The 26,951-nt window shown below is 39.6% G+C and overlaps 2 protein-coding genes across 3 annotated transcripts in view; one reads left to right on the plus strand and one right to left on the minus strand.

Annotated features, from left to right (window-relative positions):
* Positions 1 to 13,378, minus strand: part of ANKMY2 (ankyrin repeat and MYND domain containing 2) — a 37,665-nt gene extending 24,287 nt beyond the window's left edge. Inside the window, exons 1-3 of one of the 2 annotated variants that reach the window (XM_049641573.1) lie at positions 13,022 to 13,378; positions 7,744 to 7,808; positions 1,456 to 1,594 (exon numbers count right to left, since the gene is read on the minus strand). In XM_049641573.1, coding sequence (XP_049497530.1) covers positions 1,456 to 1,594; positions 7,744 to 7,808; positions 13,022 to 13,088 — 271 coding nt within the window. In that variant the 5' untranslated portion in view covers positions 13,089 to 13,378. Of the gene's footprint in view, positions 1 to 1,455; positions 1,595 to 7,743; positions 7,809 to 11,690; positions 12,829 to 13,021 lie in introns of those variants that run through there. The other variant, XM_049641572.1, reaches the window with a different exon arrangement.
* A 302-nt stretch (positions 13,379 to 13,680) lies between these two features.
* The window catches only part of BZW2 (basic leucine zipper and W2 domains 2), a 62,782-nt gene continuing 49,511 nt past the window's right edge, over positions 13,681 to 26,951 (plus strand). The window contains exon 1 of the mRNA XM_049641576.1: positions 13,681 to 13,814. The gene's annotated coding sequence lies outside the window, so the exon portion shown is untranslated. The remainder of the gene's footprint in view (positions 13,815 to 26,951) is intronic.

A 26,951-nucleotide genomic window follows, 5' to 3' on the forward strand; every position in this document is an offset into this window, starting at 1 on the left:
CAATCCTCACATCCACAGGCCCTGGAATAATGATACAACAGGTGACGGTCTATCATTTGCTTTTATTCTATTTGCATTCTATTGCTAATGTAATCATTACAGATATTTTCCTATTATGGACTATACTTAGTGACCAGCATTTTCCATTAATTGCTGCAGGATAGAACAGTTCCTGGAAAACACTGCAGAATCAAAGTTATGCCTATTTTAAAGGCATTTTGCCAGGCTGGCTTCTAGCAGGTTGGGCAGATGTGCATATGCCAAAACAGTGCAGAGAAGTCCCTATGCTGACGCTGGACATGATCACTCTTCCTTAACCTCTGCCAATACAGTGAGTGACAAATGATCATTTATTTTTCCAACTGCATTTCTTTGCTAATTGGTAGAAATATTTTATATCCTTATGGGCCAGCTCTATGTCTTTTGTTCTCTGTTCAATTTTCTGTCCAATTTTCTATTGCAGTACTTGTTTCTATATGATTTATGAGAGCTCCTGCTACATAATGAGATGACCCTTTAAGATATGTAATGAACATTTTCCTCAGTTTTTCATTTGTACTTTATACATTGGTATATTCTCTATTTGGAAATGTTAAGATTATATATAACCAAGTTGGCCAATGTTGTCCTTTTTATATTCTATATTTTCTATATCACACTTAGAAAGGCTTTCCTTCTTCTTTCCCCTCCAAGTTTTTATTTAAATTCAAGCTAGTTAACATACAGTGCAATATGAGTCTCAGGTATAGAATTTGGTGATTCATCACTTCCATACAACACCCAGCGCTCATCACATCAAGGGCATTCCTTAATCCCCATCATCTATTAAACTATCCCCACCCCTTCTCCAGAAATGCTTTCCTCTTCCAGGATTATAAAAATATAGATTACTGTTTTTAAGGTATGAGAGTATTATATCTTCCTTTTCTTAAAAAAACAAAAACAAAAACAAAAACAAAAACACCTACAAATACAGATGACTCCACTTAATTGTAAATATTTCCCAATTGTCTTTATTCACAAATCAGAGTAAGTTTCTAACTGGATCAGCATATTTAGGACATAAATGTCAGTGAAGCAAACAGACAGCTCTAACATAGCAGCTATTTTTTCAAGAGACCAAAGAAGTTTTCATATTACTTCAACATACAAAGATACAGAACGTTAATGGAACTCACTTGAAAGAATAATGATCCAACTCCTTAACTCTACACAAAATATATTGTCCATACAATCAGCTGATTTAAATAAGCAAAGAAACATATCACCAAACTAACTATTTAACATACTTTATACATTACAACCTTTCAAGAACCAATTCCCACCTTTCCTGTAAGAATTGACCTTAAAATTACTATAATAAAAAAGCATGTAATTTAAAAGTATCTATGTACTTATAAAAATTTTGCATAGGTGACTGACACTGATACATTAGAATAAATTCTAAAACGTCACCAGAAAGTGCAGCAAACATGAGGGCTGTGTATCCATGTTCATGCTGATGACAATTTACATCAGCTCCATGTCGCAGAAGTAATCTGCACATATCAAGTTTTCCTTTATATGCAGCGTGCATTAGAGGAGTCATTCCATTCTGTAACAAAAAGGGAAAAAGTATTAATTATATTTATTTACCTTTTCTCCTATGAACAACTCCTGAAATTAAACTAAAAAGATAAAAGAAACATGAATTAATAAACTCATAAAGTACTTTTATGTTGACTTTCTCACTTGGATCTTTCATAAACTACTGAGGAAAAATAAGAGTTTTGTTATCTGATATGATAATTTTTTATTAGCAAATAGTTTCAAAGAAATTTGCTCAACCTCACATAACCAGTAAAATGGCCAGGGAGGCACAAGAACCTAGATCATCAGGGTTCACATCTCTACCACACATACTTAGCTACTGGAGAAACAAATGAACGAACGGATACAAATGCATAAACATGAAAACAAAAACATCTCAAACAATCAGAATGCCTATCAATGAGAAAGTTGAATAAAGCATGTTGTATCCACTTGTAAATCATAACCACGAAAAGAGTAATCGTGAACCTCTTGACTGCATCTGTATCTAACGAATTGGAGAAATTTCCACGAATTACTGCCAATGAGAAAAACAAGATGCAGGAAATGTATATTATAATAGTATCATTTTTAAAATGACACCCCAAACCACATTTACATTTTGATTATATATATGATTTGATCATATATACAATATAAATATCAAAAAATGATTGGTCATATTCACACTACATTGTTTAGTCTGCATGTTTTGTGCATATCCAGCGAAACATCCAGCCTTATTTGTTCTGAGTATCTGATGCTACGTGGTAGATAAATGAGCAAGGTGTTCTCTAAGTGGATTTTCAAAGCAAACCAGGAAAACTCTTTAAGTGCTGGAATTTCAAAGTTGTTCTGGATGAAGACTTCTCTAAAATGTAGACTCTGGGGGCGCCTGGGTAGCTCAGTTGGTTAAGCGTCTGACTTCGGCTCAGGTCATGATCTCACGGTTCGTGGGTTCGAGCCCCGCATCGGGCTCTGTGCTGACAGCTCAGAGCCTGGAGCCTGTTTCAGATTCTGTGTCTCCCTCTCTCTCTCTGCCCCTCCCCCACTCACACTCTGTCTCCCTCTGTCTCAAAAATAAATAAACATTAAAATGTAGAATCTGTTACTGTAGTGAATCTTAGAATGTCAACATAATTTGAATTGTTCTTTATGAGTCCACACTATGATTATGAACACAAGCCATCAATATTCTAGAAGTGCTACTGATATAAGAATTATACGAAGGCCGAGACCTTTCAAGGGGCTGTACAAGAGACATCTTAGTAGGAGTAGCCAATGTTTCTTGAGAACAATAAAAAAACTGGTAAGATTATAATGTTAAGACTCCCTTTGTTGGGAGTATCTACAAGGACGAGGTATTTAAAGGTTGGGAGTGGTTCGGGTGTGCATGGGTAATCAGGATTTCACTACACAGAGGCAGCTCTGAGGAAGTGGGGATGAATTATATGGTTATTACCTTTTGAATAAGACAAAAATGCATTCAAAGCAAGACTAGGGTGGTAGCCCCGTAGGATGCTATAACCTAGACATAAGAAGCTAGGTGCAGCCTGGGGGAAAAGAAGGACACAGTACAGGCAGGTAGGCGATTTATCACACAGCAATCCCATTGTATAAGTAAAGGTTATAATATAGTCTGACACCGCAGAACTGTCCCATATATTTAAAATAAATAAATACATATACCTAAAGCAGCTTTCAACACAGTGTGAAAAGATGTTTAAGAACAAAGGAGATGTGCAAAGTTTTTGAATCTTACATTGCAATTGCAAAGTGTCTTCACTTTTTTTATGTCTGCTTGTGTTTTAACTGTCCTCTCTGCTGATCACTTCTGTCCATTTACCTGACTGCCTTCCTGTTTCCTGATACTCCTTTTCTGCTCTCTCTCTCTCTCTCTCTCTCCCTTTAAATTTTTCTTTATTTTTGCTCTTTCTTATTTATCATTGGTCTTCGTAACAGGGATTTGTTTTCAGAACTAATCAATGAGAGCTTTTTTTCAAAGAGGTAATGAGCAAACCCAAACATATCATTTGCTGTGCAATCTCTGAACCTGTTATCTTTGTCATGTCTGTAACACAGCGTATGCTTTTCCCATATCAGATTTCAGTGCTGGCCTGGATGACCCTAGGTAAGAGAAGCCAAACATGTTAAGTGATAATTTATACTAAGCTTTTCTTTCTTTTTATTAAGGGTTATAATAACTTAGAACAAAAAATTATAAACTTCGAATGCAATGATTACTACGTATTATCTTTACTGAGTGCTTAATATATGTCAGACACAGATTTATGCACTGTGGATAGCAATGAACAAATCCCATGCTCCTCCAGTCTAAGTCCCTGACATTTAAATTTTAGTTGAGGTGATAAGGCAGGGGTAACACAAGTGCTACAGGGAAAGAACATTGAGTAAGAGGCAAACAGAATGCTAGAGAGAAAGAGATTATTATTTTTAAATAAAAGGACAGTTAAGAAATGTCCCTCTAAGGAGGTGGCATTTGAACAAAACCTTCCTGAGGGAGTGAAGACACAAAGAATTTAAATAACTAGGGGAAGACTGCTCCAGGTAAAGGGAATGCAAGTCGGAAACTTTGAGAGCAAAGGGTATTGCCTTCAAGGAACACCAAGGAGGCCTAATGTATCTGCAGTTTGCTCACAGAATCTTCAGGAATCTCCTTGTCCTGATTCTCATGCTTCTAAGGTTTTACCATTAAATATGAAAGTGTGTCTAATGTTTTAACATTAAGCAGGATGCTACTGTTTGGGGAAGGTTTCCACAAATCTTTTATCAAGTTACCAAAAAAACCTATTCTATCCTAATCTGTTAAGAGCTTTTACCATCAATGGACACTAAATGTTATCAAAGGTATTATAGCATCCGTTGAGATAATCATAGGTGATTCTCTTTTATTCTGTAATATAATGGATAATATTGAAAGATTCTCTTAAATTGAACCATCCTATCACTTTTGGAGAAACCTTACTTGGTTATTATTTAATTATTATTTTGACAGACTACTGGATCAATTTGCTAGTATCTTAGAGTTTTTCTATCTGAGTTATAAACTGAATTGGGCCCAAGGTTTTCTTGGTCTTTTTCCTATTTTGGCATCAGTGTTACGCTAGTCTTATCAAATGAGTTGGGTATCTTCCCATCTTTTTATGAACTGCAATCTGTGTAAAATGAGAAGTCCTTGAACATTTTGGAAAGCATACTCAGGTTTGCAGCTTTAGGAAGTGGTTGGCATTTAAATATATTTACACAAATTTTCCTTAATTATTCTAGTTTTTCTACTTCTATATGAGATGAATATATTCATTTTTATTTTTCTATAAAGTTACTGTTATATGGGTTTTCATATATATTGGCTTCAACACAAAAACTTATGAAAATTTCCTTTATAACTGCAGTTATACTCTCTCTTACTTTCTTGGTACTTATATACATCATTTTCTGGCTCATACTTTCCAGACTGCGTCTAATATTTTGTTCTTATGCTGAGAACTTTGTGTTTTTTTCTATCCTTTTTAAACAGCTTTATTGAGATACATAATTCACACACCATAAAATTCACCATTTAATACATACAATCAAATAGTTTTCAGTATATTTGCAGGGTTGTGCAAGGATCACCACAATCAATTTTAGGATATTTTTATTTCCCCCACAAGGAACCACCTATCCATTATCAGGGACCACCCCCCTCCCCCCAACACACACCTCACCACCTTCCTACCCAGCCCTAGGCAGCCACTAATTTACTTTCTGTCCCTATGGATTTGTTATTTTGGACAGCTCCTACAAATGGAATCATAATATTTAGTATTCTGTGACGGGCTTCTTTGACTTGGCAAATGTTTTCAAGGTTCATCCATGTTGTAGCATTTACCAGTCCTTCGCTCCTTTTTATGAAGGACTTTTCCACTGTACGGATATACTACATTTTGTTTATCTGCTCATCAGCTGATGGACATTTGGGTTGTTTCTAACTTTGGCTATTAAGAATAATGCTGCTATAAACATTCATGAGCAAGTTTTTGTGTTGACATATGCTTTATTTTTCTTAGGAAAATACACCTAGGATTGCTGGGCCATATGAAAACTCTATGTTTAATCAATGGAGGAACGGTCAACCTGTTTTCTAGACTGTCTGTGCCATTTACCCACCAACAATCAATGAGGATTCCCATTTCTTCACAACCTCACCAATGCTTATTATTATTTATCTTTTTTATTATAGCCACCCCAGCAGGTGTCCCATGGTATCTCACTGCAGTTTTGATTTGCAGTTCCCGGGCAGCTCATACTGAGCATTTTTTCATGTGCACATCGGTCATTTGAGTATCTTTTGGAACAGTATCTATTTAGATCCTTTGTCCAGTTTTTAATAGTGTTATTTGTCTTTTTTACTGTTGAGTTGTAGTTCATAAGAGCTTCTAGTTACAATTCCCTTATCAGATAGGATTTGTAGAACCATTCTGTGGGATTATCTTCTCACTGTTTAATGGTATACCTTGAAGCACAAACATTTTTATTTTAATTTTTTTCTTTTGTTGCTTGTGCCTGATGGCTTTTTTAAATGTTTATTTATATTTTAATCCATTCATTCACTCCTTTTATTCTCTGAGCATACCCTAATCTTTTAAAACAATTTTTAGTTGAAAGCTCAGAATACCACACAAGTTGAAAGTACAATAAATGCTGCAAAATAATAATAATAATAATAATAATAATAATAGCAATGATGATAAATGTGACAAATGCAAATTTTCCCTGAATATCACTTTGGCCACATACCACAGCTTTTGATAAATAGTAGCTTTTGATAAATGTTCTCAGTTTTAAATAGTAGACAATTCCTACTTCTATTTCTTCTTTTAACCAAGAACTACTGACAGTTAAAATTAATTTTTCAAGTTGCTTTATTATTCAGATCATATTTTTGTTTATTTGTAATGTCTACTACTGCATTAGGTAAACTTTGAAATTAGCTAAAATTTCCTTTATAAGATAGTGTAACACAGACTAATTTTTATCAATGTTCCATGTAAAAGAAAATGTACTATTGTTTTTTTTCTATCTTAGTACACTGTCTGTCAATTAGTTATCCAAATTTTCTTTTCCCTGTACTACTTTTTTTCTACTTAATCTAGTGGTTTGTCAAAGTGTTTCAGCAGTTTTACAAATTTCTCCTTTGAATTCTATCTTTTTCTCTATGAATCTCAAAGTTATAAGCTTTAAAGTGAACACCTAAGGCTAGTATGTTCTTGGTGGATTACTAATTTAATCTATGAGAGTCTTCATCTTTTTAAAAATTTTTAAAATTTTTTGCTTGAAACTTTAATTCGTCTGACATTAATTTTGCTACCTATGTCTGGAAGGATCAATAAAACCCCTTCCCGTTCTGCACGAGCAAGTGATGTAAACTTTCCAGCACTAGAACCACACTGAATAATCAAGTAGCCACAAGCCACCCAAGGCTAATGGCTGGTATCAGACAGCTCAGAACAGACATCGCCTTCATTGCAGAAAGTTATTTTGGAAAGCAGCTATACTAGAAAGTTGAGGTTAGGTTCAGTTAACTTTCCCTACAAGTAGAATTGCTGTATCAAAAGTATGTACATTTAAAAATGGCACATATTGTAAAATGTTCTCCAGAATGTGATGCCAATTTATACCTAATCCATTAGTATGTAAAAAGTCCAATGTTTCCCACACTTTACAAGAAATAATATGATTTGGTTTCATTTGGACTTATTTGATTATTAATAAAATTCAACATGTTTTTACATGCTTATTTGTATTTTGTAAACTGCCTGCTTACACTTGGTTTAGAGATCAGTATAACTTAATCACAAATGCTAGATAAGAACTCCTACTACTGTATTTTATATATTATCCAGTCTCATAGAAAATAAAACACTTTATTCTGCTTTTTAAATTTTACCTAACCTCGGGCGCCTGGGTGGCTCAGTTGGTTAAGCGTCTGACTTTGGTTCAAGTCATGATCTCCAGGTCTGTGGGTTCGAATCTGGCGTCAGGCTCTGTGCTGACAGCTCAGAGCCTGGAGCCTGCTTTGGATTCTGTGTCTCCCTCTCTCTTTGCACCTCCTCCACTCGTACTTTGTTTCTCTCTCAAAAATAAACATTAAAAAAAAAATTTAAATTTTACCTCATCCAAACAGTTGACACGGACATTCTTGCTGGCTAACAGTGTTCCTGCTTCTTGAACAGTACCTTTAAAAAAAAGAAAAAAAGAAGACTGAAGAAGAAAATGTAAACTAAAGTTATTTATCATTATAACAGAAAAAATCTAACACCACGGAAACAAATTTTAAAGGGTTATGTGTAAAACTAAAACTAGTCTGGTTAGATTGTTAAGAAACAAAGCATCAACACATAGTATTTTTCCCACAAAGTAATTACCCAGAACAGAGTTATAGTAACTAAAATAGCCCCATCTTGTTTTTACTTCCACTGACCTTAGAGTATATTAAATTGGCCATATTTTCTTTTTGGCAGTGATACAGTAACCACAAAGCATAAATAAGACTCTTAATACTGAAATCTTAAAGGGCATCTAGTCCAGCCCACCATCTAAAGCTTAAATTCCAGTCAATGCAATAATTGGAGTTCAAAATACAGTCAGTATTTATATTCTCTGTCATCACTAGGCCCTGTGAATTGATGGCAACATACTTATAATAGAATTCTTGGTTTAGAAATGCTTAAGTAAACATATCTTTAAAGCCTGGTTCCATATAAAAGTGCTTTTTGGTTAATAATCAGGCTCTCATACTGAAAGTCCTCTAACTTAAACTTGAAGGTTAGTCCTTTGTACATTTGGAAATAAGCCATAATTGGGCCACAACTGTCAGGTTTTTCCAGTCTTCTGTAAGGCATACTGACAGAAGCAAGTAGTTGCAAGAGAGAATGTTGCTATTATCATCATTAATAACAGTCAGCCACTCGTTCTGCCAAAAAATTTCTGGTTTGACAGGGACGAGACAAATGAAATTGAATGTTCTCAGGAAGAAAGGTTGAGATAAGCCTCTCCTCCAGAAAGGACATAAAAGGAGAATCCCACAGTGAGGAGTTATTTCTCTCTTTTAACTGAAAATTACAGTTCAAGAAGATGCTAAATTCGGCTAGTTTTCCAGAGTTAAATGTGGAATGCAGAATAAAGACCAGGCTGCTTCCTTCTCCCTGACCTGCTCTGCAGGCAGGTCATCTGGTTGTCTGACACCAACAGGGGACAGGCAGAGAAATGTCTCTTAGATTGACAGAGAAATAGCTCTGCTGGGGAAATGTGTCAGGCGAATGATCTACAAGTCTCTGGATTACAACAGCAGCTACCTCGTAAACAGTGCATTTTTCCCACCCTGGACTCCATCTGAGGACAGTTAGTACTACTGGCTGAGGGGCTACAGAATGAGTGAGGAAGGCCTTCAAGCACGTGAGCAAGTTCTACATGGGACATTAGCCATACCTGGGCTTCTCATCAGAGACTTTCTGCCACATCTTTGGAAAGGAATTAAACCAGAACAAAAACTCCGGCACCCTAATTTCACTTAAGAAAGATGCTTCAATTGATTTCCATTAGCCAGTGAAAAATAATTGAAATTATTTTCCATCTGATCAGGAGATGTTTGCTCAGTAAATGGAGAGCACCATAGGGACTGTGAGCCTGTCAAAGCATGCTACATGTTAGGGGGAATCTGGGGATTACGGCTCACGTGAGAGAACAGGTCAATAATTGTATAAAATGCTTAGCCCAGTGGCCAACAATCTAAGTTATATCTGGCCTGTCAGTGAGAAATTTAAAATAAGTAAATAAAAGATGAGGTATACACACACATATCACTGAGTACCAGTTAGCCTTCTGAAATGCAAGGAATGGGATGAAAAATTTTTTTCAAACTGTTTGGGCTTCCAGATTTTGGAAAATAGATGAGCAAAATACCCCAAGAGGAAAACCTTGTGATGATTTCTAATTTGATCTTCCTTACTTAACAACATCAGCAGGAAAATATAGAAGGTCTGGAATATACTTTAAATATGCACCATTGATTGTTCTTTCATTATACTTCAATATCGTTGGTGAAATACACCTTATTGTCCAAGACTATTACATAACCCCTTTTATGCAAACAGTGAAAAAAAAAAAAAAAAGTAGTAAATACATTCCTTTCTTGTTAAGTACCAAACAAGATAAGTGATTGAAGATCTTCTGGTTTATACTCTTAAAGGAAGATTTTATTTATTTTGAAATAGTGCTTCCTCAGTGCTTAACAAAAAAGATATCAGAACTTAGAAAAACGGGCCAATCTACACCTAATATAAGCCCATTAAATGTGCTTCTGTGATTTCAATTTTCTCTTCTTCAAAGTTGTAAAATGGATGCCATCATTAACTGAAATATATAAATGGTATATACCAAACAGCTTCCCGGTTTTATCTGGAACTTCTTCTGGGTGTTCTAACAAATAGGTAACCTATAAATGACCTACCAAGTGAATTCACTTGAAGAAGAAATTGTTCTAAAGGTGTCCAGAAGCAACACGCAGTACTCTCCGGATTTTAAGTCTCACTTGCAGTCTGCTTAACTTCTAGAGGGCAGTGACAGGCCTAAAACGGATACTCAAAAATGTGCTGAGTTTATTTGAGATTGGCCCACATGGCAGGTCACACTTGGCTGAAAATTTATTGTCAGTTCCAAGTACTAGTGCTGACTAATCTAGTACTTCTCCAGGTTGAGAAATGTATCAAAGGGAAAACATAGACAAAAGCAAAAACATTAAGAACGCTACCAGCCCACTTAAAAAAAAAAAATGATTCTTACGAGTACAAACATAAACTTTGTTTATGAACTCTATTCAACTATAAACCAAAAGTTATTTCTCAAATTGAATGCACACAAAACTATGGAATCAGTAACATTTAAAACTAAAATTAATTTAACTTGACAGATGATAATGTTTTGTTGAAATTAAATTGCCTCTAGAAGTGAATATGGTAAGGACTGCTGTGGTATTGGTATCATTTTTTGTTTGGTCTGTTTTCAACTCCAGCGTATTTCTAGCACTACGGGCCAAATGATCTCTCTGTTCTGTCACTTATTCCCTGTGTGACACTGGACAAGTTATCCAACTTGTCGATTCATTTACCGTAATAACAGACAACACAAACAGCATTTTAAATGCTTTACAGACGCTAACTCGTTGCATTCTTCTAGCAATGTTGTGGGGTAGGTACCATGTAGAACCAGAAGCTCAGAAAAAGCAATGTGTCCAAGGCCACATCACCAGCAAATGATTGTGGTAGGATTCCTAGCTCATGATGCCTCGGTGGATCAGTCAGTTAAGCATCGGACTTTGTTCGGCTCAGGTCATGATCTCGCAGTTTGTGAGTTCAAGCCCCAGGTCTGGCTCTGTGCTGACAGCTCAGCGCCTGGAGCCTGCTTGGGATTCTGTGTCTCCGCCTCTCTCTCTGCCCCTCCCCGACTCACACACTGTGTGTGTGTGTGTGTGTGTGTGTGTGTGTGAAAAATAAATAACAAAATAATAACAGTTCCTAGCTCATCAAGGTTAAATGGATCGATACTTGTAAAGTGCTAAGAATTACGCTAGCTCATACCAACATTCAATAAAGGCTGACTATAGTTGGTATTTTCTCATATCTCCCATTATTTTTCTTTGAGAGTACAGAGATGTCCCATGGACCTTCCCTTGATAAGAATGCGTCACAGACTAAGTCCATCTCAGTTATTCTCATGGGTTGGGCCAATGAAATTGGTGAACCACATTGTCTGTGAACCAATGCAACTTGATGCTCCATTTGGGCCCAGAAACATCACAGCACTAACCAGACTAAACTTAATTAGTTATCTTTCATACCACCTTTAAAATAAAAACTGTACACCTAGGAATATGTTCCAAGGATTCCACCCCCTCCCCACCCGCCCCTTCCAGAAACCCACCTTACAAAACTGTTCATTTGTTTACACTTTTGAAAAACTGATAGCTCTGTTTAAAAGCAGAATGTGCATCCCTGGTGGATTTTGAGTGGATCCTGTTTCCTTTTGCCTACCAAAGTACCTGGCACACAGCTGGGGCTTACATGTTTGCTGACTGGAATCCCAGAGCCTCAGGAAAAACAGAAAGAGTGCAGTGTCAAAAAGGTCGGCCAGGACCATGCAGAAGAAACATTAAAAGCAGCAACTACAGGACACACAGTTCTAGGCAAAGAACTCTTGTCATGATGAATGTAGATGTGACTGACTTGAAATTGTTGACATCAGATGAGGTGGGATCCGTTCATCAGCACCTGTTGGGTTCAAATCCGATTTTTCTTTTACATTTAGACTTGCCTTGTCAGCATGAAAAATAAATCTGCCATGGTCTCTGGGGGATCCAGATTTGACCCTGGCTGCTTAACAGAAACAAGACTGGACACTGGGAAGCCTTTATGCTGTCGTAAGTGGCCTCTCTGCCATTCCAGGTCAGATGTGGCTATCTCACTCTTGAGCTTCAATCAACCACATTAACTATGTCCGCAGTCCCATGCATCCCCATCCCGAGCCGTGACCGTGCAGGAGAAGCCACGAAGTCACACTCTTGTCACCTGCCGGGTAACGGAACTCAGCAGGGAGCTCCTCTGGGGCGTCCACTCGGGAACTGAGGGCTTCAGGCTCGTCCCCGCGGCCTGCATCTCCCGCCCCAGCACCCGGAGCGGCGGAAGTGGGACAGACGTTGGGGGAGTGGAAGGGAAAGCACAGAAGAACTCGCTGAGAAGATCCATGCTGTGCTAAGTGCGCCGACGGCCGTGGACGCCTAGGCAACCTCTTCGCTTCCCTGCGGGTTCCTGCGGGGGCCGGGAGCTTCTGGAAGGAAGCCGGGGAGGCCAGGATGTAGAACCCTCAATGAAGCGATTTACCGACCTACTTCTGTGCCCTTATAAAGAACCCTTCTTAGGAGCTCCCTCCACCCCCCAGGCGGGGGCGGGGACAGCTAAAGGATCCAGATCTTTCGGCCTCCGGAAGTCGAAACGGCCCTTTAGACACCCTTCTAAGAACCTGAGGCCACTGTTGCCCGGACTGACGGTGGTCAAAATCACCTTGAGAGTTTTGAAGAATGTGCATCCAGGGACCCACACACCGAGGTCGCTCATTACAATGTGAGCTGGGGCCTGGAAACGAGTATGTTTCCAAAAGCTGATTTGGGAGACGGACCTCTGCAACCTCAGCTGGAGTCCCAGCAGTGCTTCCCGCTCCGCGCCTCTCCGCCCACGCAACCGGTCCGAGACCCTGGAGAGAAACGCTATTTCCCGGTGCGAGGCAGCCAACCTCGCTGAAAAGCAGCGGAGGGTCAGTCCGGCCAGGGGCGCCTCCAGGGCTCCGTCACTCCCCCAGACCAGGCAGGCAGCGCCCGGTCGCAGCCCAGCACCCATACCTTTCCCGATGACTTCCAGCAGCTCCTTTTCCTCCTGGGTCAGCTCGCCTTTCGTTATATGAACCATTGCTCCCGCCAGCTTGAAGATGATTCTGTTTCTTTGAAAGTATTAAGAAGAAACGATATGTGTGCGCGCGTTAGGAACGCCAGCCGCACTGGGGCAGCTCGAAACCCAGGACCCCGAATAGCCAACCACGGAAGCGTTCGAATTCTCTCCTCCCTCCCACCGGCGGGCGAGCAGCGGGCGAGCAGCGGGCGAGCTCGGGCGAGCCGAGCGGTCGGTCGCTGCTAGCCCAGCGACAGTCACCGCCCCCTGCGCGTCATTGGCCGGGCCGGGAGGAGGAGCTACAGGAGGCAGCAGCGAGAGGCTCCCATTGGAGCAACCGGGCCAGGAAAAACCCAACGGAGAAAATCAGAGGGGGAGATGAAACTCCTCTTCCACGTTCCCCACCCCCATACTGCCGCCCTGTTCACATATTAGACATACGCCACATTTAAATTCTCTTTTCAGATGATCTTTGTCCGGCCGCGGCTACTCGGGGCGTACAGACCTCCCTGTCTGTCTCTGTAAGCCCCCACCATTTCCCCGGGAGTGGTGCAGCCCGGGCCGGGGGCGGGCTGGGAGGCGGGGCGGCGCGGGAGGCGGGGCTGCGCCGGGCTCCGTGGGTCGATGTCAATGTGTCTGTCCTTCACTCCTCCATTGTCTGCCGCCGCCACTGCCGCGGGTGCCACCGCCGCTGCCGGGATCGCCGCAGCCTGCAGCCTCGCGCGTCGCCGCTACCTCCTCGGACAGGTGAGAAGCAACCCGGGTGGGACACGGGAAGCCGGGAGGGCTGCGGGAACCGCGGGCGCCGCCCCGCCGGGGGGCTTCCATCCGGGCCGGAGCTGGCGGGGAGGAAGCATGTGCCTGCTGGGGCGGCTTCCTGCCCCCCGGTGGGCAAGCCTGCCCTCCACCCGACTGCCATCGCATATATCGCATATCCGCACCCGGGACTGAAGACTCGCCGCTCGCCCCATTTGGCCGCCCCGGGAGACCCTGGGACAGGGAGCCGGCGGGGGCGGGCCACGCGGTGAGAAGCGGCGGGTGCTTACGGTCTCGTGCGTGGCACGGCCAGATGCGGCTCCCCAGAGGCCGGCGCTGGGGCTTTGGGCTAGGGGCGGGATGGCGAGGAGAGCTCCCCAGTACGCGCGAGGGGGACGCATCGTGAGAATAGTGTCTGAAGAAGATAGTTCTCTTCTGGCAAGCCTTAACACCCCCCCCCCCCCCCCCCCCCCCCCCCCCCCAACACACACACTACTTGTCATCTCCTCTGGCCTCTGTGGAAGCTGTGGAAGAAAACCGGATCTGATCGCCCTGTGGTGCCTGTTAAGGATGTTTGGAAGCAATTTACACTTAAACTAATACTTCGTTTATGAGAGACGGCCTGGGGGAAGGGGGGAAGGAAGGGCCTCTGCTCTGCCAGAGTTCCCAGTCTTTGTAACTCTGATCTTGAGATTTATGGAAATAGGGAGGGGAGGGGAAGGGGGCGGAGATTAAATTGGTGTTGCTGCCTATATATAGCCTTAGATTAGCCTCTTAATCCAACCTTCATTCAACTGTAATATGTTGCCTCGAGCTTTGAGCTACCACCGTAGGTAGCTAGGGGGTAAATAGAAGTGTGTACCACCTCCTGTGGCTCAGAAGCAAGACTTGCTTGCTAATTCGAAGTCAGTCATTCCTCCAGGGCGCGCATCCGTAACATACTTATGGCATCATTGAAAGCTTCTTTTAGAAATTAGTGTTTACGTGTCACTGTTGTTTCTCTGCGGACTAGTATTGATGTTTCTTCCTAGACCCATCTGCTTCAAAGAGAAATATTTGAATAATTATCTAGACCTTTTTTTGTTAAGCATCCCTACCACCGCGCTTTCTCCCCACAGTGCCATATATGAAATGAAATTCATTTTCCTCTGGCCATATGCCTTTGATCTTTTTCTTTTTTTATATTTTATTTTATTTTATTTTATTTTATTTTATTTTATTTTATTTTATTTTTGAAGCATTCACTAACGCTTCTGAAATCCTGGAAGATGTTCATCATTATTTCTTGCATTTAACAAAATCTTTTCTAAACTCCAGCTGTTTTCTTTTTAAGGCTTCATCTTTGCATGCTGGGGCAGATCTGAGCCCTAACATCTCACATGAAAATACTTTGAAATTATTCATCTCAGTGTATAACAAAGAAACTGTTGTTTGATGATGCTTTAATAATGATGTGGCTGTTCAAACAACAAGTAGTAAGGCTTTTGAGAGTGACCAATCTTTTGTAACACTTAAAATGCTGTTACTGCCACAGTTACAATTTATTTAGAACATAGTATCATGCAGAAGAAACCCACAAACCTAAGGAAATGCTTGCAGAGGAGCCTCCCCCAACTGGTGACAACATCTTACAGTGGATGTGTGTCCAGAATTGGGTACTTCATTGCCAGTATTTCCATCTCTTATGCCAAATTGGGGCCATGGTTACTTGAAGGTCACACCTGTTTGTCTCCCTGAGGTTGTCAGTTCCTCAAGGATAACAACTTATTACCTATTTTCTTGGTGTTTTATGGCATCTGATTGGTATTTAGGCCTCTGAATACATGACTTCAGTAAATTTAGAGTCAATGCCATTTAAAGACAAAAACTAACATCTACCAAGAAATACAGATAAATAGTATGTTGTTTAAGTTCCTAGAAACAGATAATGTAATGGATAGCGTTCATTGGATGGATTACATTAATCATTTTGTACAGAATAAATATTTAATGTAGGAATAAGATTAGCTAATGAGCACACCTTAAACTAGATCAAGGAACTTTTCTTGTACTAAGAAAGTATTCATGTCAAACAAGTTTCATTAATAATAAAACAGTGACCACCCACTTGGGGAGTATTTAGTTTGTTTCAGATTTTCTAGCAGATGCTTTGTATAGGATTATCTTAACTATTGTTACAGTGACCCAGGAATTAGCCAGTATTATCTGTATTCGGCAGATGAGAGGACAGAAACTAGAAGAACTTAATTAATTTGCCCACGGCCCCACAGTTAGGGAGTGCCAGAGCCAGAACTGGAACCCAGATCTGTCTCCAGAACTTTTTTTCCTACTATTTTCTGCCTATGTGGCTGGCAGTAAGGGGAAGGGGGAAATTATACATTCTTTCAACTAGCTAGTAGATAACAGATTCATGTAGTTCAGTATACCAAAGTAGAAGTCTCCTTCCTACCTCTTTTCCTAGTCCTTTCTTCATGACCTATAACCATTGGTATCTGTTTCTCTCATATCCTCACTGAAATATTTTATATGCTTGTAACTTAGATGTATATTCCCACTTTGGACAGAAATTGAAGCATACAATACACTGTTCCACATTGCATAATAAAGTTTGCATGATGCTTTGGTCTCTCTTCTGTTTCTTTCATCACCTTTTTAAAAATAATGTTTTCTAAAATGTCTGATATTTTGGGGTCTCCTCCTCTCTTTTCTGTTAGTGCCACCCTAGACCTCTCCTGGCCTGTCCACAGTGGATTGCTACATAGCCTGCTTCTCTCTCCTCTCACTCCATCCAGCTAGTAGTTCAAGGCACCACCAGTTCAATAAACCTTGAGCACCATCATCCACCCAAGGATGAAACATATACTCTGTAAAGACCCAGTCGGTCCACTTAAAACGTGTCAATAGCTTTTCACTGGCCATAGAACAGAGGCCCAGTTCTTGCTTGCTAGTTCCAACTTCTGGTCCCAGCCGGCATTTCCAGTCAGCCAGCCCCTCCCACACACTCAGAGGTCACCACACTGCTGGTTCCCTCACATGCCAGTAATTTCCACCCCTTTGTTCCTGCTTTTCTCTTCCTGGAATGCCCTCCCTTCCCTCACCGCTAAGTCTCTTGTCTCCTCCTCATATCTGCTGGACCGCTCAACTTTTGAAATACTACTTACATGTAAATTCTCTCTGGCTTTCGTGATCACCTCATCCACTGAGGGCATCAGAGATGATAATAAACACATTTCTTCGTGCCCCTCAGCTAGGGGAATGAGTAAAATCTTTACACGGGAGTTGCTGGTACCATTATTGGCATTCTTGAATTCTCACCTATCTTCTTGTGAGCCCCAGTGCTCCCCCACCCCCCATCATCGCCGCTTCATCTGGATCCCCATGAAAATACCTGAAGCAGGTACCCTTTTCATGACGTTGTATTATAGTTCTTATTAATCTGTTTGACCCCTTCTCCTTCTCAACTTTGAATTAACGAGGACTAATTTACCCTTGTTTCTCAAAATCCATAATCCAGTGTCTGGCACCTAGTATATGCTCAGTGCTTGCCGAATTGAGTTCAGTTGCATCTCTAAGTTATTTTAGGTGGATTTGTTTACCTACTTGACTAATCCCTCCTGGCATCATGAGGTGATGTGGCACTGAACACACCTGCCATAACCAAGGGCTGAAGTTCTTTAAATGTTTGGGTGTCGAGCTTCTTGACATTCTGATTGATGAATGCTGTCAACCGAGAAAAAAAATGTTGATATGCACGTGGTTACAGATTTTGCATACCATTCCTGGATTTTCCAATTAAAAGAACTATTGTGGTTGTATTTTTTTTAAAAATCCCTTATCTTTAGAGATAAGTACTGAATTATTTAAGGAGGGAATGTTATGACATCTGAAACTTGCTTCAGTGTAATTCTGTGACCATGGGGGACAGGGACTGAGAGTAAGAATATTAATGAGAAAACTGACTGGTTAACAATTGAAGCGGGTGATGTATGCAGTGACTTCATTATACTGTTCTCTCTACTTTGGGGTGTGTTTGAAATTTTCCATAATGAAGTTTTTTAAAAGGAGAAGTTGGAAGTATTATAGTTTCTAAAAATTGTCATTGTTGAACAAAACAGAAGACTAATATGAATGCAAATATTCTTTCTCTATACTTGGAGTTCAGCTTATGCAGTTACTCGTTTCCATGTTCATTTTTTTTTTATTTTATTATTTATTTATTATTTTTTTTTTTAATTTTTTTTTTTTTAACGTTTATTTATTTTTGAGACAGAGAGAGACAGAGCATGAACGGGGTAGGGTCAGAGAGAGGGAGACACAGAATCTGAAACAGGCTCCAGGCTCTGAGCTGTCAGCACAGAGCCCGATGCGGGGCTTGAACTCATAGACCGCGAGATCATGACCCGAGCCGAAGTCGGCCGCTTAACCGACTGAGCCACCCAGGCGCCCCTCGTTTCCATGTTCAAACAGTTACACCTCAGTTTGCAAAGGACCGTCTTGCAAACAATGCATTTCCATAAACTATTCACCTCACATTTTAACTTCTCCACAAAACTCAAAGGTAGGTGGCATTACTCAATGCTTGTGTCACAGGCTTATGAATATCGTACCGAAAGCTAATTTTCATCCTTTTTGGAAAATGACAAAGTAATTTGCAGATAAGTCTGAACGAGGGGTGCAGATACATTTAATTTAACCAAAAAAAGCAAGCTGTGAATGAAGCAGAGACACTGATTTCTTCTATGTCTCATAAACCGTTTCCAAAAAAGAAGGGTCAAACTGTCATGAGTGGCATTGTTCGGAGAAGTGTACTCATGTAAGCTTTTAAGGGCCACACTCAGAACATGTGCCCGCAAGACTTCTACTCAGCATTTGCTTATTTTCATACGTACACTTCCCTGGATATTTGCAACTTTATAACTTGTGTTTCCTGACCTTTCGGTTTCTTATTATTATGTTATGGACTTTTTAAATGTTGATGTTTCCCAAAGTCAACAAGGAAATTTGTTGTATGTATGATTTTTAAAACGTCTTCCCAGACTTTGAAGATTTTAAAGAAGTTTTAATGAAGCTTCAAAGCCAAGTCTTCACACTAAGGGCAATGTAGCCAATCCAGTATCACGGCCAGATATTGTTGAAGCATACATTAGTATATCGTCAACGCATATTTATATGAACTGTATCACTGTGGAATTTAAACCTCTCGGCCGGTGCGTCTTATCAGAGTATAACAAAACTCCACGAATGAAAAGTAGAAAGCTATTTCAGCCTCAGAAGGAAAAAGTTAGTATTTACTTTCCCAATTAATACATTTAGGGAAGAAAATTGGCAGTTTTGTCTCTTGTCACTTGTCTATTGTGGGATTGTGTTAAACCCAGAAGACAAAGCAGCCCTTTAAATTACATTGATCACCCTCTGAGCAGAAGAATCTCTTCCTGGTCTGTTGATTGTGGAGTAAAGCAGGCCCATTAAGTAGCCTCTTCTGATCTGGTAGGAAATGATTATGGATGGTCTCTGGGAGACAGCCAAGCACAACCATAGCCCTGGGAATTGGAGAAAACCATGGCTCCAGCTTCCGGGATGAGATGTATTTTCCAAGGCAATCTTCCTTGCTTGCAGTTTCTTTATATATATATATACCAAACTTGCAGGGTGACTTTGAGGATGCCCTGTACTGTAAAATGTTATAAAAAAACAAGTTGTTATTTTTAGGGTCAATCCTGTCTATTTACAGTTGACAAGAACACAATTACAGGCCTAGTTGAGGAAACATTTCAGTGTAAAATTGTATTGGCATTAGTTTTGCTATATGCTCATCTTCCTAGATTTGGGAAGATAAAAATTATTTTTAAAGAGAGACTCAAAAAATATGCCAATAATTATATCTCATTAATAAGAAAGATCTTGGTGTGCATCTGGTATGACCAATGAGTCACAGAGATTAAGACATGAGGGGCGACTGGGTGGCTCAGTCAGTCAAATGTCGGACTCTTGGTTTCAGCTCAGGTCATGATCTCACAGTTTGTGCGTTCAAGCCCTGTGTGTGTGTGTTTCTCTCTCTCTCTCTCTCTCTCTCTCTCTCTGTCTCTGTCTCTCAGTAAATAAATAAGCTTAAAAAAGAAAGGAATAAGACATGATCTTTATCTTCAAGAGGCTTGTGCTGTCCTCCAGGAGATAGATCAGCCCCTGAACCAATAGGGACTGAATGATGAAATTATCCTAAAGCTCTGTTCTGCTTATGTCAGCTCATAGGTTTGCTTAGGTTCTGCTTATGTCAGCTCCTACCTTTGAGAGCCCTTTGTGGGTTCGAGGGGCTTCTCTGGTGGTGCCTGCCAATCTTCCAGCTCTACTTGGAACAATGTTGTTACTCCTCTACCCACCCACCGGCTTCCTGCTCCTAGAATGCCTTCCTCCACCCATTTCTGCATATCAAATTTACTCAAATCCTTCTCAGCTCAAATGACCCCACCTCCCCACAGCCTTCTCCAATCCCCAACCAGAGCAGTACAGACACAAAGGTGAATTCCAGAATGGGTGGAGCTCAGTGGGAGGGCTAATTCCTGGAGAAAGTGAGGTTTTGAACCAAGTCTGGAAGGGCTGATGAATTTGGCAAACCAGAAAATGGACAGCATTCCAGGGAGGACAACCCCCAAGAAAAACAATTACATAAAATATTATAACATCATAAATATTTATAAAATAAATATTGGCTGCAGTTTTTCAGCCAACTATACTGGAGCTAGCAGTGATTTCATTCAAAGGTATGTTTTCCTCAATATGTCTACTTTTTAAGATCATGAAAGTAGTAGATTATATTTTAAAGCACACTTTGATCGTATGTTCTTGCTCTCGAGTAGTTTATAAAATGTAACATCACATGTTTAAGACTACATCCAAAAGTACAAACCACTATCTTCAGCATTGGTGGTAGCAGGAAGCTGATAATAGACATGAAAACAAACAATGGAAAAGAAAATGCCACCTATTGGAATATTTTGTCCTTGATTACAATATGCTTTGAAATTTTCCAAAATAACTAAAATATAAATACCTAGAAAATAAGCAGGAAATTCTTTCTGAAGTTTAGTTTTTAAATATTTCTGAATCTCTGATCCATGGAATTCTTCAAATCTATACCTTAAAGGAATTTTAGGAGTTTTTATTCTCTCACTTTGACTTCTTTCCAGTTGGACTGTTCTGATCTATTTTTTTCCTACTTTTATTCAGTGGATTAGAGATGTTGCTGAAACAGTTAAACCTGAGAGATAAAGCAGGGATGTAATAATCAGATTAATGTGAACCATTTTAATGCAGGATTGTGGTTGTCATTAGGAGTTTCTGCAGTATCTTCCCTTTGCATCTACTAGGGAATAAAACACATGACTTAGAATAATTTCTGATTTTGTAATATAACATGCACTGATGTGAGCAGAGTATGCGCAAAAGTACTTCTCATTCTTAGCTCACTCTGATGTTGATGCTGATGCCATGGGTCTCTTCAGCAAGTGTATTTTTGGGGCAGTTAAATGCCAAATGGAATGATTTGGCTTATGTTGAGCAAAGTGTTTGAAAGATGTAGAATTATATTTTGTCTATTCATATTTCAAATTTTATGTTAGATGAAGACTTTCAAAAAACAATGGTTAGATGTACTATTATCTTTGAGGACTTTTAAATAAATATCAAGAAAACCACCAGGCAGAGGTGAGTAATCAGAAGGAATACAAACTGTTACACACTGCAGAGAATATATCATAAGCCACTGTTGGGTGAGCAGTTTTAGAATATTCTACTGTCCTCCTGTTCTTGTTCATTTGCACAGAGGACCTTACTTCTTTTCAAACTACGACAGCTTCCTGGATTTTTTTTTTTTTTTTTTTTTTTTGTGATCGTTTCTAAGAAAAACAAATGGCACGTGTTTTTCTCAGTACACGAGGTAATAGAATGAGGTTATTATAAACAGGAAGGAGAACCCCACGTTGCACGGACAGAGGAAATTGCTGCCTAGGGGAAAGGTGTCTGGCTTTGGTATTGAGGAGTGTGAAGATTGTGCTTTTGTTAGAGGTGAGCCTCTGCAGGAAACAATGTGATAACCAGCTCCTGTGATACTAGAAACCATTGTGCCATAAATTTCTTATTTACATGTCTCTCAGAAGCAGGACTTTTGTTAAATCCTCTCACTAAAGATACATGTTTCCGTAACGGAACTCCGTGGAAAACCACTTGGCATTGGGGGAGGTAGCCTGTGCCAGTTCAATTTATCCAAGTGCTGAACTAGCCTTGAAAATTAATATTTATGCTTTACTCTATCTAATTCTAAACCATAAAGTCTATGAGGCAAATAATGAAAAAAACTGCCTTCGAGTATCATGTAAATAATTGCCCTAGCCCATGCTACAACTTTGGTTGGCTTTTTGGAAAGTGCACTGAATGGAAACCGGGTTGATCAGTTTCTGGCCCTGACTGGTCCCTGTATGAAGCCCCTGATGGGAAGGCATTTTTTGCTTTTTATCTCTGCTTTATCACCAATGTTAGAATGGAATGCATGACCTCAAGCAAGTGGTTTGACACATCAGCGCGTTATCGGATTGTTAGATGAAGATCTGGGTTTTGGGTCCCTGGTTTTCAAAGGGTTCTATGCTTCATGGCTATCACTTGTAAGTTAAAAAGTAAAAAAAAAAAAAAAAAACAAAAAAAAAAACATGGCACTTAGGTGGCTCAGTTGGTTAAGCATCCGACTCTTTGTTTCAGCTCAGGTCATGATCTCATGGTTTTGTGAGTTTGAGCCCTGTCTTGGGCTCTCTGCTGTCACCGCGGAGCTTTAGGGTTTCTCTCTCTCTCTCTCTGTCTCTCTCTCTCTCTCTCTGCCCCTCTCCTACTCATGATGTCTCTGTCTCTCTCAAATCCATAAACTTAAAAAAAAAAAGTAAAACATATTGTTAAAACATTAATAAACACAACCACAACTCAAATGCATCATGGGATTATTTTAACATACTGGAGACTATTAATTCTTGTTAACTCGCACTCCCCAGGTTTTTGTGCAGTGCTTGGGTTAAACCTCCACTTGGTAGAAAACTAGCACTGTGCAACCTGTCTGATTAACCCCTGTTGAATTCCTGTTGACTAGTACCAGTCATATGTTTGATAAATAAATACAAACAAGCTATTCTCTTTATGTTTGAACCTTAAAAAAAAAAAAAATGTACTTGAGAATTTATAGGTCTGTGCTACTTTTTGTTCAGTGTTTGGGGATTTTGTCTTTTTACATTTGAATTTATGTAGTCCACTGCTATAAAACTATTCCAAGGAATACAGTCCCATATCATCAGTGTGCTGTATACCACCAAGTCCAGGGCTTGGCTTTGACATTTCTATTCAGTTCGTGCTTTGGCAATTGTGAAATACTCGTGTGGATGGTAAGTGATTTTTGTGCCACCCTTCAAATAAGGCTTCATCTGTCAGACAGGCCTGGGCAGGTCCCCTTCTGGGCAGGGTGAGGGGGTGGGGGGAATGGTTGCAGGCTTGGTTGAGAGAACTCATAAATGTGGAAATGTTTGGATGCCTGCCCACCACCACCTTTGTGTTTCCTGCAAATCCATGATCATGTTTTTTAAGCAAATGCTCCAAAGCAAAATTCTCCCACTGGTTACTAGTCAGGGGTGTAATCCTTTTTCTAGAAGATTCTCTTTTCCTCTCCTTGGTTAAGAGAAGAATGGAATATACTTCAATCCCCATTTCTATAACTTTATCTTCTAACTTCCCACTTGAACAAGTAGTCATATAGACTCCTACCAGTTTTGCATGTGACACAGAATCAACTTTAATAAAATGATTTGCTCTCTGGAATTTGGCACTACTCTCTGCTGATTCTTTTTTTTTTTTTTTTTTTTTTTAAGACTACTTTTTTAGAGCAGTTTTGGGTTTATACTAGATTAAGGGGAGGGTGCAGAGATTTATGGTATACCTTCTATTTCCATACATACGTAGCCTTTGCCATCGTCCCCATCTCCCCTCGGAGTAGTACACATGGTAAACTGATGAATTTATGGATCGTTTGATAGCACATGGTCTGGCATATCTTGGGTGCTCATTGTAAATGTTCAACCCATTTTCTATGCACACATGTATGTGAATTTGTTGACATATATGCATAGACATTTTCTGAAAGGATACAAGTCGGACAATGTCAAAGGTTTAAATTCGTTATTGTTTACATGGAGTGGAATGCTACTCCATGGACATAAGATCATGAGTAAAAGTCGGAAAGTGTCTTTATTTTTCACTTTATGCCCTTTTATACTGTTAGTTTTTATGCCATCAGTGTGTTAGTGGTACTTTACAGTTTAACAGAGTCCAATAAAATAAAATGATTCTGATTTTCCTAAAGTGATGCATTGGAACACATAGCTTTTAATTTTTTTAAGTTTATTTATATTGAGAGAGAGAGAGAATTCCAAGCAGGCTCCATGCTGTCAGTGCAGAGCTCCATGAGGGGCTGGATTCCACAAACTGCAAGATCATGACTTGAGCCAAAATCAAGAGCTGGATGGTTAACTGTCTGAGCCCCTGGAGCTCCCTTAGAACACATAGGTTTTAAAATAAAGATCCTGTGGGGCGTCTGGGTGGTTCAAGTGCAGAGCCTGCTTGGAATTCTGTCTCTCCCTCTCTCTGTCCCTCCCCTGCTTGCTCTCTGTCTCTCTCTCTCTCTCTCAAAAATAAGCGAATAAACTTAAAAAAATAAACAAAATAAAATAAAGATCCTAGAGGATGTCATTGAATCAAATCTTGTAACTGCAAGTTCTAATGCAAGGACATTTTTTAGGTTATTCTTTGCTGTAACGTTAGAAAAGGTGATAGAATTGGATTTAAATATTTTCTGTATGTAGGTACCAACCTAATAGAGAATTATGTAGTATGTTAAAATGTATACAGTGGCCATTACTTAAAGTTAGATTTATAGATATTTTATCTCCATCTGTTTTCCTTATTTTCTCTAAATGTGCAACCATGGGTATATGATGAACTGATCTTATTATCAATTTTTAAGGAATTATTTTCTCTATAAAAAGTATTTTTTCACACCTTATTCAAGTAATAGAGTGGTATGCATTATAATATAAATGGTATGACCATATGTTAATAAGGTAAACAAAGAGTAACATAAAATCATATCCTGATAGATATAGCCCTTCCAAATCATCAACTTGTGAGATTTTATATTTATTCTGTTGATAATTCAGTTGATTGATACATTTTTAAAAAATATTTATTTATCTTTGAAAGAGAGAGCACAAGCCGGGGGGGGGGGGGGGGGGGAGAGGGAGACACAGAATCTGAAGGAGGCTCCAGGCTCTGAGCTGTCAGCACAGATCCCGAAGCGGGACTTGAACTCACAAACAGTGAGATCATGACCTGAGCCGAAGTTGGACGCTTAACCAACTGAGCCACTCAGGTGCCCCTCAATAAATTGTTCTAAGTTTATTTAAATATTTATATTTAAGTAATCTCTACACACAATGTGGGACTTGAACTCACAATCCTGATATGAAGAGTCACACATTCTACCAAATGAGCTAGCCAGGCACCCCATCAATAAGTGTTTTAAATTGCTTTTTGAAAAATATTTTCATTGCTTGTATTGAAGGAAAAAAGTAATTTGATAGGAAAATTCTGGAATATATCTTTTTTTAATCAGTTTTTTTTAAATGTTTGTTTATTTTGATAGAGAGTGTATGTACCTACAAGCAGGGGAGAAGCAGAGACAGAGGGAGAGAGAATTCCAAGCAGGCTCCACACTGTCGGCACAGATTCCAACACGAGGCTGCCATGGGACTGGATTCCAAGAAGTGTGAGATCATGACCTGAGCCAAAATCAAGAGTCAGATGGTTAACCAACTGAGCCACTCAGGCACCCCTTCATCAGTTATTATGTAGTATTTTGTGCTTAGGTGGTTTTTGCTTAGATAAATATTTTCTAGATATATAGAAAAAATAATGGCCTGTTTTATTTAAAAATTTTAGAAGCCTTTTCTGTTTAGGAACCATAATTTTGGCTTTAGGTATTTGTTTTGAATTACTCAAAGCTAGAACTTCTTAGCTTTAAGAACCTCACATCTGGGGCACCCTGGTGGCTCAGTCGGTTAGGCACCCAACTTCGGCTCAGGTCATGATCTCACGGTTCGTGGGTTCAAACCCCTGCCTCGGGCTCTGTGCTGACAACTCAGAGCCTGGATCCTTCTTCAGATTCTGTATCTCCCTCTCTCTTTGCCCCTCCCCCATTTGCACTCTGTCTCTCTCTGTGTCTCAAAAATAAATAAAACACTTAAAAAAAACCCTCACATATTTTGCATACATACACATTTTTTTAATGCTGACTTTACTGGTAATCCTTAATAATAGTTTCTTTCATATCATCCTTCTGAATATCTCCTCAATTAGGACTGTAATATAGAAGAATATTTACTTCCGTGGCAGGAATAACATACGTAGTGCAGGGCATTGCTAAGCAGGTTATATAGCTTGCTGTGCCAAGGATTTTGTGTAGTCTGTATGTGCAGCAGTATAAAGAACCCTCATTATGATGTTACAGTAAAAGCGTTTGGGTGTAATACTGTACATGGGACAAATAGAAAGAAATACATTAACCAGAGTAATGTATTCTAAGGATCTTCAAATCTAGAGTTGGGTTTTATTTTGCTTGTTTGTTTGCTTTTTTACTGGAGTGTGCAATCAATACAGCAGGGTAATTTCCTACATCACAGCTGACCAAATTCTGAAGGATCTGGGAAGTTAGAGTAACTCTCTCTATGGCAAGCTTTATTTCTAAGCAGTCCCAAAAAATACAAAATCCCTGTGTTTTTTAGGTTCTTGGGCCTTTTCAGCTCTCTGAATTACTCTTGTTGCCCACCCTCATTCATTAAAGCATGTATGTCTTCCAATGTTTGCCTTTGCTCCTTGGTTCTATAATTACATATTCACTTTATTTCTGATCCATGTAAAAGGAGGTTGTATACACTTTGCCCCTTTTTTCATCAGAGCATATTTCTTTACAAGATATTTCTGTTAAAGAACCACAGTACAATAGTAAAATTCAGTGAATTTATAATAGATACCATACTTACCACCATA

This window comes from Panthera uncia, chromosome A2 (genome assembly GCF_023721935.1).
Source record: "Panthera uncia isolate 11264 chromosome A2, Puncia_PCG_1.0, whole genome shotgun sequence".
Classification (NCBI taxonomy): domain Eukaryota; kingdom Metazoa; phylum Chordata; class Mammalia; order Carnivora; family Felidae; genus Panthera; species Panthera uncia.